At 35.8% G+C, this 19,028-nt stretch overlaps 9 protein-coding genes across 9 annotated transcripts; all 9 read right to left on the reverse strand.

Moving 5' to 3' along the window:
- Positions 1–187: 187 nt before the first annotated feature.
- On the reverse strand, positions 188–1,642 carry EIN_086790 (hypothetical protein; the record flags this gene model as incomplete). The annotated part of the gene is made up of 2 exons (XM_004184695.1): positions 188–1,234; positions 1,277–1,642. 2 exons carry the CDS (start codon positions 1,640–1,642, stop codon positions 188–190), a joined length of 1,413 nt encoding a protein of 470 aa, XP_004184743.1.
- A 979-nt stretch (positions 1,643–2,621) lies between these two features.
- Positions 2,622–2,936, reverse strand: EIN_086800 (hypothetical protein; the record flags this gene model as incomplete). The annotated part of the gene is made up of 1 exon (XM_004184696.1): positions 2,622–2,936. One exon carries the CDS (start codon positions 2,934–2,936, stop codon positions 2,622–2,624), a length of 315 nt encoding a protein of 104 aa, XP_004184744.1.
- Positions 2,937–3,156: 220 nt separating this feature from the next.
- EIN_086810 (hypothetical protein) lies at positions 3,157–4,758 on the reverse strand (the record flags this gene model as incomplete). The annotated part of the gene is made up of 1 exon (XM_004184697.1): positions 3,157–4,758. One exon carries the CDS (start codon positions 4,756–4,758, stop codon positions 3,157–3,159), a length of 1,602 nt encoding a protein of 533 aa, XP_004184745.1.
- Positions 4,759–5,326: 568 nt separating this feature from the next.
- EIN_086820 (rap GTPase-activating protein, putative) lies at positions 5,327–7,764 on the reverse strand (the record flags this gene model as incomplete). The annotated part of the gene is made up of 2 exons (XM_004184698.1): positions 5,327–5,436; positions 5,493–7,764. 2 exons carry the CDS (start codon positions 7,762–7,764, stop codon positions 5,327–5,329), a joined length of 2,382 nt encoding a protein of 793 aa, XP_004184746.1.
- Positions 7,765–8,095: 331 nt separating this feature from the next.
- On the reverse strand, positions 8,096–8,878 carry EIN_086830 (hypothetical protein; the record flags this gene model as incomplete). Its single annotated transcript, XM_004184699.1, has 1 exon — positions 8,096–8,878. The coding sequence occupies one exon, from the start codon at positions 8,876–8,878 to the stop codon at positions 8,096–8,098; it is 783 nt and encodes a 260-aa protein (XP_004184747.1).
- A 225-nt stretch (positions 8,879–9,103) lies between these two features.
- On the reverse strand, positions 9,104–12,406 carry EIN_086840 (hypothetical protein; the record flags this gene model as incomplete). Its single annotated transcript, XM_004184700.1, has 1 exon — positions 9,104–12,406. The coding sequence occupies one exon, from the start codon at positions 12,404–12,406 to the stop codon at positions 9,104–9,106; it is 3,303 nt and encodes a 1,100-aa protein (XP_004184748.1).
- A 103-nt stretch (positions 12,407–12,509) lies between these two features.
- Positions 12,510–13,274, reverse strand: EIN_086850 (hypothetical protein; the record flags this gene model as incomplete). Its single annotated transcript, XM_004184701.1, has 1 exon — positions 12,510–13,274. One exon carries the CDS (start codon positions 13,272–13,274, stop codon positions 12,510–12,512), a length of 765 nt encoding a protein of 254 aa, XP_004184749.1.
- A 495-nt stretch (positions 13,275–13,769) lies between these two features.
- On the reverse strand, positions 13,770–16,491 carry EIN_086860 (hypothetical protein; the record flags this gene model as incomplete). Its single annotated transcript, XM_004184702.1, has 2 exons — positions 13,770–15,974; positions 16,018–16,491. The coding sequence occupies 2 exons, from the start codon at positions 16,489–16,491 to the stop codon at positions 13,770–13,772; spliced, it is 2,679 nt and encodes an 892-aa protein (XP_004184750.1).
- A 1,079-nt stretch (positions 16,492–17,570) lies between these two features.
- Positions 17,571–18,203, reverse strand: EIN_086870 (hypothetical protein; the record flags this gene model as incomplete). Its single annotated transcript, XM_004184703.1, has 1 exon — positions 17,571–18,203. The coding sequence occupies one exon, from the start codon at positions 18,201–18,203 to the stop codon at positions 17,571–17,573; it is 633 nt and encodes a 210-aa protein (XP_004184751.1).
- Between the last annotated feature and the right edge of the window lie 825 nt (positions 18,204–19,028).

Genomic DNA, 19,028 nt, shown 5'->3' on the forward strand with positions numbered 1-19,028 from the left:
GCTGTACTTTTTTTAGTCCAACCCTTGTTATTTTCTCTTGCCTTTCTTTGTAATTTCTTTATAGTTCTATTAACTATATCTTCTATTTAGATATGTATTTGCTCTTGATTGATGTATAGTAAATAAAACTATTTGATAAACTAGAACAGTTAAAGATGAATTACACTTCAATGATGATCTAACAGTGCTATTTCGAAACGAATTTATACAACGAAGAAGGGAAGACGGGCATCTTATGAATGACTCTTCCCGTTTTGATCGCCTCCTTTTCCGTTTCAATGCGGCGGAAGAAGTTTTCTACAACAAGTTTATCCTGTGAGGTTGAGACGTCTTCTCCCGCCATCACCCGCACCGCAAGTCCCCAGTAATCCAACACAACGTTCCAATACCGCTCTTCAAGACACTTCCCACCTTCTTTCATATATATCACAAACCCATCCAATATGCCTTTTCCTTCATAATAAAGTCCTTTAATACCTTTAGCCAAGTCAAACACAACTTCATTCCCTTCGTACGTGTTCGCAGTGATCACAACTATTTGGCCTTGTCCAGACGTTGTGTCGTTCAACTCGGGGACATAATGTGAGGATGTCACACCACCGATACATAATGAAGACAAGAAGATCGCTATTTCTTGCAGCTTGTGTGCGTCATAAAGTTTCTTGGACTGGAACAACACCACTTTACACCCAACTAACAAGTTGAACAACAAGTGCGGAACCACCTTTGCTGATATCTCACTCACCAAATTTGAAAACCCAAACTTCGGCGAGATGTTCATTCGCATCGAGGGTTGATATAACGGAAAGATCGTTTGCATTGGAAATTCTCTTGGTTGCGGTTTCGAAAAGCTGCTGTTACACAGCGCGAAATTGCCGAGTGTTAACACGTTTGAAAAAGAAGTCATGTTAATGAAGTAACTATCATACGACGTGTTGTTGTGCGACGATTTAAGTGTTTCTGTTAATGACTCGAAGATGTTCTCCGCACCCTTTTCATTGCCAATCGCGTCATTCACCAATTCGCTGAATGTCATTGGTGACTGGAACGTCATTTGCGTGCCTCTCCAATACTTATCGCAAACATCCTGAAACCTTTTCGAGCACAACTGGAGTTGTTCTTTCACAAATTTGGCTTGTTGGCATGAGAATTGTCTCGATTGGAGCATTGAAATACACACAGTTGAGACGTATCCTCTTTTGTTACTTGGGTTGAATACAGAGAAGTGCACAGACTAGATGTTATTCTTCTATTTCCAATTTCAATAGTAACAAACTATGCAATGGAAGTCCATTATAGAGTGCGTTAAAATAAGGTTTTGTTTCTCTTTCGGTGGTTCGTCGGGAGACATCGGCGCATTAGCATCAGCAGAGTAGTCACACCCCATTAATACTCGAGCAAGTTCTTTCTCGACCTTTTCATTCAGTGGTTTACTCAATTTACTATATATAATGACTTCTCCGTCTTCTAAGTCAAATTCAACAACAAAAAAGCCCGTAAACATCGTTGAGAGTTCTTGTGGGGTTATACTACTTCGTGCTTTACCCATAAGACGGTCAGAACTATAACTCGAACTTGCTCGTGGGGGTTGTGATCCGTAAGACGAACTGAAGTCGGTTGTCCCCGAGTCGCTACTTGACATTATCTTTTTGAGTTTCAACGAAATCTTTTTGCACTTTAAAACAGTGTTTTTCTTATCTTTCACTTCAAAACGAGAGTTTAAATTGTTTGGTATATTTATATTATTTAATGTATATTACATGTAAACTATCAGATTAATTTCAACTATAGTAAAACTATAAATGATAATATCATAATTAATTACTATAGTCGGGTGATAAAGGGGGTTAATTTGGGACAGAAGTAGTTAATTTGAGTAAAAAACTATAAAATATAATTTATTTAACCATAAAAGTATTAGAAGGGTTTTTTCAATTAACTACTTTGAAAATAATAAAAGAAAACCATAACTTTCTATTTTTGATATTATTCAATCTTTGAAAACAATGGAAGAAGAAGAGAAAGGAACCCTTGATGAAATAACCACAGGCAATCAACATAAAAAAGCAATTTAAATACAAGAAACCAGTTTAAAAACTGTATTTCAATATATATTCACGATGTATATGGTTAAAATGCCAGAGTTTAATGAATTAACAACAGTGTCAATTTTTGAAAGTGTCAGGGAATCACTGAAAAATCATCATTTGTTATTTCAATCTTTCAATCTTTCGTTGTTGAACCATTTCCATTGAGAAAAGATAAGAGAAAGACCATTTTAACATAAAAACAATTGGAGTTGAAAAAGAGCAGAAAAGAAATGAAACAAAGGAAAAAACAAAGGAAAAATTCTTTAACAAAACAAGTTTCAGACAAACCATAAAAAGTGCTGCGTTTTAGACTTCCACATTTTTTAAGTGAACAAATTGAGGTGTTTTTGTTTATTTTTGAAATAGAAATTTATAATTATTCAATTTATAATCATTTAAAATAAAAAACGATAATTTATATTATTATTTTAATTTTATGTTTATTTTGACCTTTAAATAGATTTTTTAAAAATTATAGTTTCAAAATTATATTTATCAAAATTAACTACCTTTGTCCCTTTTTAATGCCATTTATCCCCCGACTATAGAAGAAAAAATATAGTAATAGAGTAGAGTGGCCATTGCAAGTAATAATGTCATACCTACAAGGCAAATAATGAGCTTGTTAGATAATACCCTCATCCACATCTTCTTTAGATACGTATTTGAAGTGTCCAAGTCATTATTAATAGCATCAAGAATGTCTTTGTCTTTTTGTAGAATTTCTTTTTGTTGTTCCAAATCACTTAAGCTGTCCATTTCAAGTGTCACTATATCGTCTAATGTGTTGTTTGACTCTTCGATATACTGTGTTGCTTTTTCAAGCTTGTTGGTCGACTCTGTCATTATTGTTTGTGAGCAATTCATTATATTACAGAGTTTATAAAGAAGACTCTTATTGTGTTCTTAATCGGAATTAATGATGTATGCTATGACAAATTCTATGTTAAAAGTTACTTTATAATATATTATAATATCCAATATGTCACAAGAAATAACAAAAAGAACTATACTAATAGTTTATGCAAATGAAGTCTACAAATATTTCTGCTTTTTTAGTTTGTTGTTACAAACTTGCCTCAGCGACTCGTATTGGACTCTCCACCGACTCCTCGTTATCCGCTGGTTGACTTTTTTGGTCTTCGATTTTTTCGTCGATATTTGGGTTTAACTCAATTTCTTCGTCAATAATTTTGTTGTATTCATTGTCGTAAGGTTTAACATACACTGAATTAATTGAAGTTGGTGTTACAAAGATAAGAAGTGCACACACCATTCCTGAGAGCATCAAAATGAAGAAAGGAAGATATTGGTTCAAAGGGAAGTTCAGTCCATTGACAAAACACCATGAGAGGAGTGGTGACATAGTCGATGGCCCAACTATTTTAGCAAGCGCAATAAAGCTCTGTGCGACACCATTAGCAGCTCCCATATATTCTGGAGCTGCACTATTTGATATTAAAGGTATTAGTGTAGAAAATGTGAATTGTGAGACACCTCCATAGAGTAATCCGTATATAACAAGTACACTCCATTTAATCATTTCGTTTCCATTTAAACCTTCTATAGAAGGGAATATTGCGTACATGAAAGATGTCATGAAAAGTGTTGTTGCAAAGACGTGGCGCAAATTAGTCAGTTTCATAAGTGGTTTAAATATAAATATAGTAACGAATATCCCAGATGTTGCAATTGTGATATTAAAGTATCCCACGTCATTCGTGCCAAAATTGAATCCACCGACCCCGTACTCTGCTATCATCAGAAGAGGAAATATCACAAAGAACGTTGAATTTCCAAATCCAAGTAACAAGAATTCAAAAGAACAAAATAGACTCCACTTATTCTTTTTATTAAAGAACGAAATTAGACTCTTCATTGTTTGTCGAATTGACTCTAAAATGCTTTTCTTCTGTAATTCTTGTCCATTCACGTTATTATCAAAGATATAAAAATAGACTAAGACAAATGTTATTAAACATAAAAAAGAATCTACTATCTGTGGCAACAACCCTGGATATGTTTTAAAGAGTGATATAGAAACTAGTGAAGGATACTTCTCACACGGACTATATAATAACCCACCTATCATAGATCCAATTAAAGAACCTAAACACCACATGAGCCCAACTAAACTAAATGCTTGCACTCGGTTGGTATTGTCTGTGATCTCAGCTAAATATGTTTTGACCACCCCAATATTGCCATTCAGCATCCCATTCAAAAATCGAAGTGCAAAAATGAACCAAAAGTTGAACGAAAACCCAAAGAGAAAATTCGTCACAAAGATCCCAAACGTCGCCAATAATATGATTTTCCTTTTCCCAATATTGTCTGAGAGTGCACCTATAAGGTATGAACTTAAAAACTGGGCAAACGGAAATGCTGCCATTAATATCCCACTGTAATACCCGGAGTTATTCACATCAGTGACTGTCCCCATATCCACTAATAGGAGTCCCACATAAGAGTTAATATTAGTTAGTGATACTCCTTCGATTCCAAGCATCATAAGCAAAGGAATCAATTTACTCTTTGGTATACCAGCCGGTGCAAACTCTCTCAATCCATTGACAAAAAACATAATAAATGTTGTCGCCATACTTTTCATTGTTCTTAAACACTTCCCAAAGAAAAATTGTGGTTCATCAATTGCTTCTTCTTTCATTGTAAAAATAAAGTCCATTTAAATCAAAACATGTGAAGGAATAAGTCGAAGGTGTGAAAACTTCTTTTGAAATAATACTTCGAAAATATTATAATTATTTTATAAAATTTGATAATTACAATATCCATTATAAATATAATAATATCCTTGTAAAAAAACTCCAGTAAAAAGACTGAAAATATATAAAAAAAACTATTTTTATATGAAAATATGTTTAATAAATTGTCTTTTTAAACATTAAATAGTTGACTATTATAATTATATAATTATAAAGAATTATACTTTATTGAGTAAAATTATTAATTTTATTTTTAACTCAATTCTTTAACACAAATTAATAATTAATAATTGAATGAATTATTAAATTTATTATAACCATAAATATAATATAACTAAACGACACAATAATAAATTAAAAATTATTTATTTGTTATAATTATTTATAATATAAATTACAACTTTTTAATAATAACTATTTATCAACTATAATATATAGTTAAATGGATTATATAATATAACTTAACAAATTAGTATTGAGGAACTTTAACCAAATTCTAAAAATGGAAGGTTACTTCTTTGCCGCAATTGAAGCAATAGCTTCGAGTTGATTTTGTCTGATTGCAAGACGTTTAGCTCTGAATGTCGGAGAGTCCTGAGCAGCCCTTTCTGCGTTGATCACTGTGTGTCAATACCGATTTAAAAAGAGACTCCAATCAACACAAATAAAAACAAACATTTTGAGACAATAAACTTTGAGAAGCCATCACCATGGATGTACTTATCTGAAGTGATAAATGGTGCTACTGGTGCCACATCCTTCTTGCAACAAATATTGACAGAATATTCATACTTCTCTGGTGGATTCTTCTGAGTGGTGTCGAACCCCACGATGACAAAGCAATGGTTGAATTGTGTCTTAAAGCTTTCGATATCAATAGGGTCTGGAGTTCCTGCATACTCCTTAAAAATAAGTACAACAACATCATTTCCGATATGTCTTTTCTTATCAAGTTGTTGGTCGTTGGTCTCCATAAATGGCAAATACGGCGCAATGTGGTACACCACCTGGACATTTCCCTTTGAAAATGTGTTGACATAGGTGTACTCCCCCATCAATCGATTTTTCGTATCAAGTCCACCCGCAAATCCAGTGTACCCGAATAGTTCCACCTTTTGGCCAAGGTTCGACAAAAAGTGTTCAAAGTATGACGACCCTTCTCTATTGTTAAAGAAGTCCATTTCTTTCGTCTGTCCTGGAGACCCATACAAAACGCCGAATTTGTATCTTTGATATGTGAAAAAGTTCTCAAACTTCACAAGAGAATTAAAGACGGCATCCCCTCTCATTGGCGTCAACGCCTTTTCCTTAAGTTCGGGGAAGTACTCTTTTATGATTTGATAGTCACTTTTGTTCTCATAGACGAGTCTGGTGTCACTTCGTTTGTTCCTCATAATAACCTTTCTGTTAGTTTTCTCATCACTGATGGAGAACACAGTCACATCGTTATCAGTTTTGATGACATAATTATTATGGTCATTAGCAGTAAAGTTCTTCTGATAATAAGGAATGCATGACTGTGGGTCGTGGACACCTTTAACAAGTAGCCCTTCATATTTGTGTGTGGTACAGGTGTAGAAATTCTCAACTTTAGATCCAAGTGGGAGAGTCTCCATGTCAACAAGTAATGGCATAGTCTTCATCACACTATCTGTCCATCTCTCCACTGGGAATGGGATATTCAAGAAGCTTGATCCGACCTTTGTAATTGTTTCATCAGACAATACTCCATCGCTGTATCTCTCCTTAATGATATTTACAAGTTTCTCCATTTGTCCCTTCTCAGCAGCAACATCGGAGAGGGGTTTCCCCTTATAAGTTTGTCCAACAGACGCTCCGTATTTCAGTAACAAGTCAATCAACTCGGTATTCCCTTTCATCACTGCATTATATAATGGGAATGTCTCGTTGTTCGCTTGGTGGTTGGCATCAGCGCCTTTTTCACAAAGGAATTTGATGGATTCCAAGTCCATTGAATTTGAGCAAATGATATTCAGCACCGTCTCGCCGGAGGAATTAGCGATGTTAATGAAATTAGTAGTATCTTCTGCCGACCCCTTGTTAACAATAGCTTGGAGTATAGAAAAATAGTCCTTCAAATTCTTCACTCTGCACAAGTAGTGGAGTGGGGTGTTCATTCTTTCGTTCTTCAATGCTCTGTCTGCGCCGTGATCTAATAACAAATTGACAATTGCGGGGTCAATCTTCTCAACAGACAATGCTTTGTGGAGTGGAGAGTATCTATTTTCATCACAGCAATTGACGTTGGCGCCCTTTTGGATTAAGAACTCGACAAGGTTCTTATATCCCTTTTCACACGCATAGTACAAGAATGTTCTTCCATTGACATCTTCGTCGTTCACCCCAAACTTCTTTATGTACTTAGATATCTGCGACTCAGCTTCTTTCTCGCTCATGACTTTGACACCTTTGAGTTTCTCAACGATTTGTGTTAACTTCTCCGACTTCGGTATCATCGGACAGTAAGCCATCCAGAAATAGAAAGACCCGTGTTCGAGGACGGGTAACCCTTCAACTTTCATATCAAATCCAGACTCGGTGGCCGTGATATTATTTGCATTGATTTTGTTCACCTTAGGAAACAAAGTGCAGACCATTATCTTGGGTACTACACTAAAATTGGTTGAAAAGTTGACGGTGAACTTCCCATCAACGGCGCTTGACCGCTCAATTTTCCCAAAACAGAATTGTTCTCCTCGAGGTGGGAAGTAGTTGACCAAAGAGTCAAATTCCTTTGGAAGTCCTTTACTTTGAAGATAGCCTTCCTCGTACTTCTTCACTTTGTCTTTCAGTTCGTTGATCTCTTCCTCAAGTTGCATCCTCATCAAGTCGAACTTTTCTTGGTCAACTGTTTGTGGTTGCTCTGCTCCTCCGATAGTGTAAGTGTAATCGTTTGGGTCAAATGTGGATTTGATTTCAGTGGACATTTCTGAGTTTTTTCAGTTCATAGTTTCGAGATGGTAATGTTTCATCTCTATAAACGCACTTTTGTCATTTCTTCTTCTTATTTTCTTCTCTCCGTTTCCATCCTTGCATTCCGTTTTAAGAAGATCTCAAGTGTTTTTGGTGTTATTTCAAAATCAACTTTGTGATTTTGACAATCTATTTCTTAATAGTTCTTTCTTTTTATTTTTACTAGTTACTTGTTTTCTGAAGAATAATAAGAATTATAATAACTATAATTAGAATAATAACTTTAGTTCCACAACACTAGAAAGTTACAAATGAGAAGAATGGAAGTATCAATTACGCTCATTTTCACTCTGAGGAAGTCTTAGTGAGCAAAAAGAAAGGTTGAGATATAGCGTATGGAATGAACGAATGGTCGATCTTATTTCTGATGCACGAGTCTTTTTCGAAGAACCGAACTTCATACATTTCATCTTTGCCCACTGTTTTTGGGTCGAATGTGAAGTATTTCCCGATACTTCCCTCTCCAAAATCATATGGCTTTTTCCCAACCATATTTCCACACCTCATACTATTAGTATTCACATTGAATATCCCAATATAGTCTCCTTCTTTCGCTGCAAAGGGCAACTCGACGTACAATTGACTGTGTTCATCGTCGACTTTTGTTGTGATTTTGACGGGGTTTCCGACTATAAATCCACTTTGGCAGTACAAACACTCATACTTGAATATACTCGGCTCCGTCAATTCAGGCGACTTCTTGAACTCACATCTGCACACTCTGATGTCATAGATACCCCTTGGGACTAATGTCGTAAACGTTACTTCTTGACTTTCTTCCGTCACTCTTTGATACTCGATGTAGTTCTTATCTTTTTCACGTCGATAGGTGTATAACATCACCAGAATGTCTCCGTCAAGCTTCCTCACAGCTTCGCTCAACTTAGCAGTCACTTTGTACTTTTCTTTATCAACTTCAATATATAAGCCAACTAGATCGTCACTGTTACGAATTGGTTGTGCTTTGTGTCCAAATTCAACAACTTCTTCTTCAGATGCTTCTTCTTGTTGAGAAGCCTCTTCTGGGATATTCGTTTGTCCTTGTATGTCTATTTCTTCCGTTGCCATCTGTTATTTGAGTTCATTGCACTTTGTTTTTGAATAGTTTTGAGCTATTGATTTTTGATTTGTATTGACATGGTATCCCGTTTTCCTCCGTCTTTTTTTTGCTCAATCACAGAACATCATTCAATCATTTAATCATTTACAAATAAATGATTTATTTAACTGAAAGAAAAGGCATGAAAAAACTATTCATTGATTGTAACAAAATTATAAATAAACTATACTCTATTAGTGATTGGCAATGATGTTTGGACATCCAACGAAAATGTCATTCCCCACTTGTTGATTTTGAATGCCAATGACGGAAGTCAGCCTCACACACCCGTCGAAGCAGTTGTCTCCGATAATGGTCCCATTCCCTTTAAACCCAACCCGGACTAATGATTTGCAATTTTTAAAGCAAAAAGAGTCGATTCGTGTGATTTGCGACGGTATTATAATCTCAACCAGATTGGCTGTGTCGCGATAACAGTTTGCACCCAACGCGACAACCCCGTTAGGTATCGATAAGCCAAAAATGGCTTTATCTGCTTCCGTGTATGTGATCTTATTTGAGAGAATCCCATTCTTCTTGAGATGTTCAGCTTCTTCATAATCGATGTCAAAAGGATACACTTTGATAGGGCCGTTGATCACTATTTTCGACAGACTGTAACATCCTTTGAAACATCCTATTTCAAGTTGTGAGATGCGACTTGGTAATGTGACTTCCGCTAGCTTCTTACAATACTGAAAAACACCGCCGTTGATCCGTTCAACACTTTGAGGTATGACAATGTGGACCAACCCAAAGCAATTCATAAAACACTCTTTATCAATCACTTGAAGGCCTTCGTTCAGTCTCACCTCCGTTAATGAGTAACATCGTTTGAAACAATCAATCCCAATGCGTGTGACACTCGATGGTACTTCAATCTGTTGTAAAGAAAGTGTTTTGAACAAAGACAAGTTCTCAAGTTCACGACATTGCGGGAGAGTGATACTTCGAAGGTTGTGACATCGATAGAAGGTACACGATTCAATACGATCCAGAGTACACCCCTTCTCAAATAACACAGTCTTTAACGAAAAACATTGATAAAAGGACATCCCACCCACTTTTGTGACAGTGGATGGTACAACTATGTGTTCCAATCCACCACATTGATAAAACGCGCCGTCTTTAATCAAACGTAATGATGAGGACAGTTTTAACGATGTCAACGAGCAACAATTGAAGAAGCAGAATTTGGGAATGGTGTCGAGGAACGACAAATCGACTGATTTCAAGTTGTAACACATACAGAACACTTCTTTTCCAATTTCAGTGATTTGTGACGGGAGTGTGAAATGGGTCAGATCATTACGTGAAGAAAACACTGAATTTCCAAGACAGACAACACTCTTTGGAATCACAAGGTGTGGTGGGATGTAACATTCAATCGTTTTACAGAGCTCATTCGGACGTACTCCTCGAGCTTTCTCCTTTGCCGTTACACTGATGTTACTGCATTTGATTCCACATCGCCGTACAAAGTAACTTTCGTAATAGGAAACCCGTCCATCGTATTTTGTAACATTGTGAATCGCAGTGATAGCATTACATTTATTAAAACAATAATTCCCAACTTCGCAGTGTTCCGGCAGAGTGACTTCTTTCAGTTTTGAGCACTTAGAAAAGCAGAAGTCCCCTATTGAAGTGACTGTATTTGGTATAACAATGTTCTCACACAGACTTTGCTCAAAACAGTCTACTCCAATCTCAACAACACCAACGGGAACATCAAATACTCCATTCGGCTGTAACAGACCTTTCACTAATTTAATTTCAATGCCATTTGTATATAACGCACGCACTTTTTGCCTCAATTCTAAGATGTTATCTGCGCTTAAGATGACTCGTTTCACTTTGATGGAATTCTTTTCAAATATTTCAAGTTCCTTTTCAGTGACTGAATACGGGAAGATCCCATTTGTATCAAGTGGCACTTGGAGTCGTTCTATTCGTGTGCACCCGACAAAGTTGCCACTCCCAAAGTCCTCCATCTTCTCTGGAAACACCATCTCAGTCAGACTGATACATCCTTCGAACACGCCATCCTCAATTTTCACCAGTGAATTTGGTATTTGAAGAACACGGAGTGCAACACAGTTTTTAAATGAATGGCTTCTAATAACTGAAAGTGTTGTTGGTAACACCACTTTACTCAGTGAAGTGCAGTCTGCAAAGACGTCTTCTTGCATGACGCCCACAGAAATAGATGGGAAGACTACAACAGGAAGTTTAGTACATCCTTTGAAAGTCCCAGAAGAGACAACAGTGACTGAAGAAGGTATGTAAATTGACGTTAATTGAGTGCATCCCTTAAATGCGTCTTCTCCAATGTGAATGATAGACGTTGGGATATTAAAACTGTTTAACATGACGTTGTTCAGAAAACAGTTTTTACCCATAATCGATGGAGAGTCGATAAACATCGTTCTTGTCTCGTTTTGTGAAAATCCGTCGACGTTCAAATTGATGAAGGAGATGTCAAACCCTTTAAGGACTTTTCTTGTTTTATAATCAATTTCAAAAGGATAGTCCCCGTGTTGGTCAAGCGGCAAGTGCAATTTCGTCAAGTTAGAAACTCCTCGAAACGCCCCAAGTGAGATATTAATGATATCATCCGACAGTACTATTTCCTTCAGTGCACTACATTGTTCAAATGCATTCTGTCCAATGTATTTCAGTGTCGACAACGTGTTAATTGCTCTCAGCGAAACACAACTCTCAAACCCACACGTATCAATTTCAGTGACTCTTTTCATCACAACAGACGTTAACGAGACACATCCAGAAAACGCTTTAAATGGAATAGATCTGATGTTGTCTGGAAGTTCAATAGTAGACAGCTGTGCGCAAAACACAAAGCATTGATGTCCAAACAAACACAATGATTTCGGCAACAGTATGTCACTCATATGTAAACACCCAAAGAAACACGCAGGTCCAAATTCGGTAATCCCTTCCGGAATTTCAATTCTCGACAACGCTTGACAATTCGCAAAGCAACAAAATGGGAGTGTCGACAGATTCGTCGACAAAGTGACTTCTTTAAGTCCCAAACAAGAGAAAAATGCCTTCTCATACAGAGAAGTTATGTTATTTGGAATGACCAGTGAAGACGTTTTGATGAGACACTCCGTATCAATTTCAGTGACATCTTTCAGATCAATGGTATTGATATAGCCAATATCGTCCTTCTTCAAAACAATTCGTTTCACTTTATTCAGTTTCTTTTTCTGTTCCGACGCTTCTCGATACGAAAGAGGGTATCGGAAGTTCACCAAAATCTTGTCGTCGTCCACTTGTGGTTCAAACGGAAAGTATTTGTAATGCGTTTGCATATTTTTGAAGATGTTTCTCTTGATAATTGGTATTGGATTGTAGTGGAATTTGTCGATCGTCTCTTCAAACTTTTTACAGACTTGAATGACTTTAAGGAAGTCGTCCTCTTCCAAGAAATACTTCGAGACTATCATCAAGCTATACCCATCAAGTCGTTTCATCAAACTGACTTTTCAGTCTTTCCAGTTTCTAAAGGAAAAACACTGGTTTCCTTCAAATGAAGAAAAGTACAATTCAAACTAAATATAAACGACACCAACTGAATTACACCCATTGAATGGCATACATTCTCTTGACAACAAAACGAGTCGGGTAATGGCTTCCAACAAAAAGATCCGCTCCCTTTCCAGTACTGTCCAAGTAATACGACCCAAACGTTGGGATGAAGTACGAATTGGTGGTGAATATGCTGAAGCAGTCCGACGCGCCCATGACGGCGTCCCCGTCAGATGGTGATATTCTGAGCGTAGTCGATATTTTTTTCCTGCCAAATTTGGTTGGTTGGATGTTGTGTGGGTTTTTCAAAGTGAAGACAAAGTAGTTGGGGTCTTTCTCGATATATGCTGTGTCTGAATTAACTGGTGGGGGTGGGACAGCAAATGAGTTGAACGTTCCAAAGATGTGTGAGTCTGTGGTGATGATGATAGTCATCATATTAGTGACGGATGATGTTGTTGTATTGAAAGCAGCCGGAATCAGTCCGTCTCTTGATGAGTCATACAACATTCTATAAGACATCTTCCCCGTCCATCCCTGCAACACAGTGATGTCAGTAATCTCTGGCAAGTCAGACGATGTTGGTAATGCGGTGAACGTCGATGAACTCACGGTGACTCTTGAAGCCTTCTCAGCTTTTTCTTCCTTGTCGGCGGCTTTTTCTTCCTGAGACTTCCCAGATTCGAGTTTCTCAACTCGCGCGGTAAGCGCGGTAAGGATCTCAAAAATCGTGTTGAGTGCCGGCTGGTTCTCTTTCGGTAATTTAGCAATTTCGCCTTGCAATTTGGTCAGCTGCTCACGGGGCGATGTCATTGTCTTCTCCAGTTCTATTCTTTTTATTTTATCATTCCTCTTATCGGTCTTCTTTCTACAATCGACGTCAATCGTAATTAATTCATTTATTTTATAATAAATTTACCATAAAAATTTATTATTTTCAATCCCAAGTTTTCACTTTTTTCAAGTGTTTGAATTATTCTGTAGAATTTAATTAATTAAATAATTAACTAATATTATAATTAATAATAATTAATTACTAGTTCTATTATTATTAAAATATATAATAAACATTATTATATAATATAGTTTTTATTTTCTATTTTAATTTGTTGAAAAAAACCAGTTCCAAATATATTGTCCAATTTCAAATAAAAATATGAATTTATATTTTGGAATGGGACAATTTATTTTGTACTTTTTTTTAATTAATTTATAATTTATTTAATTATAATTGTATAATACAACAATAAAACAGTATTAAACAGAATAAAAAGTCAACAGTTATTTAATAATTATAATAACTAAAAATCACTTTTTCTTTTTCACAAGTTGCTTCTTGAGTGTGTTCATTTCCTCAACTAACTCGAAATTCGCCATTTGCAGTTTTGCGATATCTTCGGAAAGTCTTTTAATCAAGTCATCATTTCCTTCGTTTTGTCGTCCTTTTGACGCGATAATGACGGAAGACGTTTTGTCCTCGCTTTTAAAATTACAGTCCGAGATAGTAAACGAGAATTCAAATCCGTGGTACAAATCTTTAAAAAAGTTAACGAGCATGACAACAATTTTATTATTTTTGTCATTCAATGTTTTTTCCTCTCTCGTTCCGATTTTTAAATCCTCGTCCTTCTTTTTTTCTTTTGGTTGGATATACGATTCAATCCAATTCTTTCCACCAATTCCGAAGATTGACGATATTCCAACGTCAATACCTTGAAGTTTGACGTCAATCTTGAGTTGTTTCTCCTCACTAAACAATCTCCCAACGTCATACGACCCTCTCATATATATAGCGTGTTCAATTTGATCCACTTTTCTCGACGTGACAAATTCAAATGGTGAAAGGCATTTCTCTACTTTGTCTGATTTTGGGTTGTCAATGAACACACAAAATCCACGATTTGAAGCATCTCCGACAAGCGCAATACACATGTCTTCGACTTCAAAGACACTTGTAGTATCTTCGTGAGTTGTTCCGGTCATTGTCGCGAATGGGAACTCGAATACACCTTTATGAATCATTATCCCCATCGAAAGCCGTGGTGTCGTTTTATCATCCAAAAGTGGCAGAACAAATTCTTTGACGGTTTTCAAGAAATCTTCGATGAAACTCGTTTGGTAAATCTTCTCGTTGACTTTCTCTTTTAACGCGGCCATTTGCGACGAGATGCCTTTTGTGACTTCTTTTCCAAGTCTATTGAAATATTTCGACAAAGAAATTGCCAAGTCCGATGTGATGTGCATTGAGATGGAACTGATCACCCATTCAATGTCAATCATTCGAACTCGATTCATTGTATCCATATATACCATGACATTTAATATTCCTTTCATTGGTAAGAGCGCTTCTGTCTTATCACCTTTTTGCGTCAAATAAATCACTTTCATTCCTCCACACCCTATCGACAACTTCAATTGTTTGGTCTTCTCGTAGACCTCCAAACTACGTTGTAACACTTCGGTACTGTATTTTGTGGTCGCTATTTGCGAGAAGGATGGCTTGTTGGTCAGTTGAATGGCATCAACAATTATATTACACCCTCCACCCTCTGCAAAAGGAATACTCAAAACACTCTTCTTCATCTCCAAGTTGATTTCAACTTGCTCGAGCAACTCCACAAAATCGTGGTGTCCAGTCTTCTCGGAGATCAATGAAAGCCACGTCTTCCCAATTTCTAAGAACTGTTGGATCGTTCCAATAAATCCCAATTTCCCCTTGCCCTCTTTGTCTTTCTCTTCAACAGTTTCAATACGTTCGACTTTGGCGGGTTTCTCACTCGCGACATTCACTTTGTCTAAAATCGCCGACTTGGTGAAAGCAATAAGTTGAAGGACAACATCACTCTCCAAAGACACTTCAACACCATCAAAAGTACAATCCAATTTGATTTTGTCGAGGACTCCCGATGTCCTGTTAACCATCAATTTGGTCTCAAGAACGTGATCACCAAACCCACTCAACACTCTCTTGCCAACACCATTCATCTCGTACATCATTTCTACCATAGACACGCCAGTCTCTAATGTTAAGGTGCTCATATCGGCAATTGTTTCGACGATAACATTCCCTTTAAATTTCTCTGTGACAAATCTGAGGACCTGTGTCGAGTTGTCGTTTTTCACAGTGATTTCTACTGTTCCAATTAACAGTTGCACACCATTCCGATTCATTTTGGTGATTTCATTCTTCTTCTTAGTACTTTCATTCCTCAAAACAAGAGAAGATGTGTACAACGTGATCATGTGGAAGAGAAATTTCGAGAGGGACATATATTCTTCCGTTAAGAGTAAAAGGCGAAGTTTGTTAATGTTAAGTCGAACGTTTGTGTCGATAAGTTGGTATGTCTCCGCGTCTCTTTTCTGTGATATTTGACCCGATACAGTGACGTTTCTCAGTAAATTAAACTCTTTATTATCTCGCGACATCTTTACATTCAACCCACTAACCTCCAGGACTCTATAAAAGTTAACTGTATCACCGTCTACATATGGTTGAGGAACTTCATTCACTTTCTAATAGTCACATCTCTGTTTTATACTGAACTGAGTTACAAACCTCATACCTGTCATTTGCAAAGTAAGTAGATAAGGTGTCGAATGAAACTATTAACTTGGTATCGCCAGTTTCAAACTCAACAATGAAGTCTGTCACGTTGAGTAATATTGTGTCGATGATTTGTCGTTTTGACTTTTTTGATGTGTTTTTAATGACCAAAACCGTTTTCCCAAACTCGCCTTCGGTGTCTTCTTTTGCTTGAAGTCTAATACCTTTGGCCTGGATAATTATTGGCTTCTTCATTAGAGCAAGTGGAACAGTGACATCCATCTCTGCACATGATGCATTTAAGACACTGATTTGTTGTGGGAGGAGTAACATTTGTCTCATTACTTCTTCTTTGAGTTGAACATCTTTAAGATGGAGAACACTATTAACACCAACTTTGATATCATTTCCACTCCCAAGACTTGGACATGACTTCACGTAGTTTGAAAGAACAGTTTTCAGGACTTTGGAAACAAGTAAATCCATTGGTATTGTGATTTTCAAGTTTAGGTAAAAAGTTGTTATTGAAGGTTTCTTCGAACGCTTTGTTTATTTGAGAAAAACAGTGTAATCAATATCTTTTATAACAAATTGTGTATAAAAATTGGTTGTTGGTATTTTTTTTTTTATTGTATCTCATCTTGTAAATATAATTATCAATAATATTTTTATTATAATCTTTTTGCTTTATTTTTTACAAAGTAAATTATAACAAATTATTTTTATAGTATTTCAATTAAAATAAAATTTCAAATATTATTTATAATTCTAAAAAATATATATAATTAAAATAACTATATATTTAAATATAGTATTTTTTAGTTTTGTGATTGAATTTGTAACTAATTTTTTGAAATTTTGAGAAAAACAATATATCTGTTTTTTATAAAAAAAAAAGTAAAATAGTGTTTTACAACTTTTAATTTATAATCATAAATTAAAATTTTTAGTTTTAAAACGAATAGTATATTTAATGTATTAAAATTAAAATTATGTTAAACAATTTTTTTCTCCAATTTTAACGCCAAAATTGTTGAAAAAAGGTGCAAAACATTAAACCACACATTAGTTTGAAAAAAATCCATTGAAAAACAATATTGCCAATAATTGTAAATCCCCGTTTTTTTACAGAATTATATACTTAATATATGGAAATAACATGAAAATATTAGAGAGAATAGATTATTTTTTACAAAATGAAAGGGGTTTTCTATGAAAATGATAAAATAAAGTAAACAGATAATGCATTTATTAAAATATTCCCAAACATCCCATTACTTGACAAACAAAAATATTATTATTGAGTCTATAAAAAATATTGATAAACTTTTGTCCCACATTTGTATATTAAAAAGGTTCGACAAATGATCAGTAAAAACCTGTAAAATGTATTATTTTGAACGTTAAAATAAGGTGCCAATATTTGTTGACGCTTTGCTTCAAAAAGAAACATAAGAAAAGATGAAGTTCAAACATCCATTCCAAAAATACAGTCTAAACTCTTAACTGAACAAACACGAAGAAATGAATATTATTACAACAAGTGAAATGTGTAATTTGCCTATTTATTGTTGACACTGAACTCTTGGGATGTTACCAAGAGTAATAAGGTGCCAGTTATTAACTTGGATAGCTGTTGAGACTGTAACACCACTCCTAAAAGAGCCCACAAATTGGGTATTGACTCTTGTGAGGAGGTGGTTTGAATATTCAATTTGAGTTTTGAGTTGACTGATGTGGAGAATGAGGTCTTCTCCGACGTCGGCGCTTTGTTGCGGCAAATGGGCCGGTTGGACTTTTTTCTGTCTTAATTTTGGCTTCGTCACTTTCTCTCGTTTTCCTTCGGATAGCTTGTAAAATCCTCTGTTGTGTATTGTGTTCTTACCAGACTCGATCATCTGACAGTGATTAAACGCGTCCAAGAGCGCTTTCCTGTAGTGATTTGTTTTAAAGAGGGGTAAGTTACTTAGCAAAGCCCAGTGGTTTTTAATGAAGACGTTGATGTCATTTTTCAAAGAGAAAAACTCGACGTCTGGGTGCATTTCTTTGAGTGACTTGAGTATAATAATACACAATTTAGTGGTTTTCATTTTGGGGTCTTCGGCCTGGAAAACATCCTTTTTTTGACAAAGAGAGCAATGACACTTTTTGGGTGGTACTGGGGACGACGTGACGGTGCGTTCAGAACAGTCGGACATTGTATTAGAAGCCAGTTCTTCACCCTTAAATAGGGGAATTGGAAAGGCCCTAAAAACTTTGGTTAAAATAAGAGTGTGTTTTTGATGGTGAATAAAGTAAAGAGTAAAACACGGTGTGGAGTCGGGAATGACGGAATTGCTTTTTCAAAACCAGTCTTTTCAATCGAGAATTTTTGGGGGCTATTTTAGTAAAATTGAATTATTCTTTTTCACGTTGTGGAGACATTTGGTTGGGGTTCGACAAATCCCGCCCAATTAAGAGATGTCGTCTTTTTGGGAAGATTGTACAAACAAAGACTAATATATCACTGCTGGCGTAAACTGTTCCCAAATGTACGATTATCGGGTTTGGGGCAGAATGTGCTTTAAAATGGGCGACTTCATTGTACTCATCTTGCAAATTCCGCACGCGTTCTTGATGATTCTGTGGTTGTATTCAGAGCCCCTTTCAACTTACATTTTTTGGTATAGAAGGTGTTAAATGCTCTTTCAATAAATTTAAACTATTTTTATTCAAAGTAGTCGAAAAGTATGGGAATATCTCCCAAAACAAATATATAAAAAGAAATACGGTTTGAAGTGGATGGGTTGCTATGTTATGTAAAATGGTAATGCATTTGCCAATAAGGTTTCCTTCTTTTCAAATTATTATTTTTTTTCTCAAAGGGGTTGTTGTTTTTTTCAATTTCCTCTCAAATAATACCATTATTATTTTGTTTATAATAGTGCTGATATTACTACGAAAATAATGACAGTTCTCGCGAACTTTCACACATTCAAAAGAACTCGGGAAATTGCACTGTTAAAAATAAAACATGTAATAAT

The sequence above is a fragment of the Entamoeba invadens genome (assembly GCF_000330505.1).
Source record: "Entamoeba invadens IP1 unplaced genomic scaffold scaff_1105074725643, whole genome shotgun sequence".
Classification (NCBI taxonomy): Eukaryota; Evosea; order Mastigamoebida; family Endamoebidae; genus Entamoeba; species Entamoeba invadens.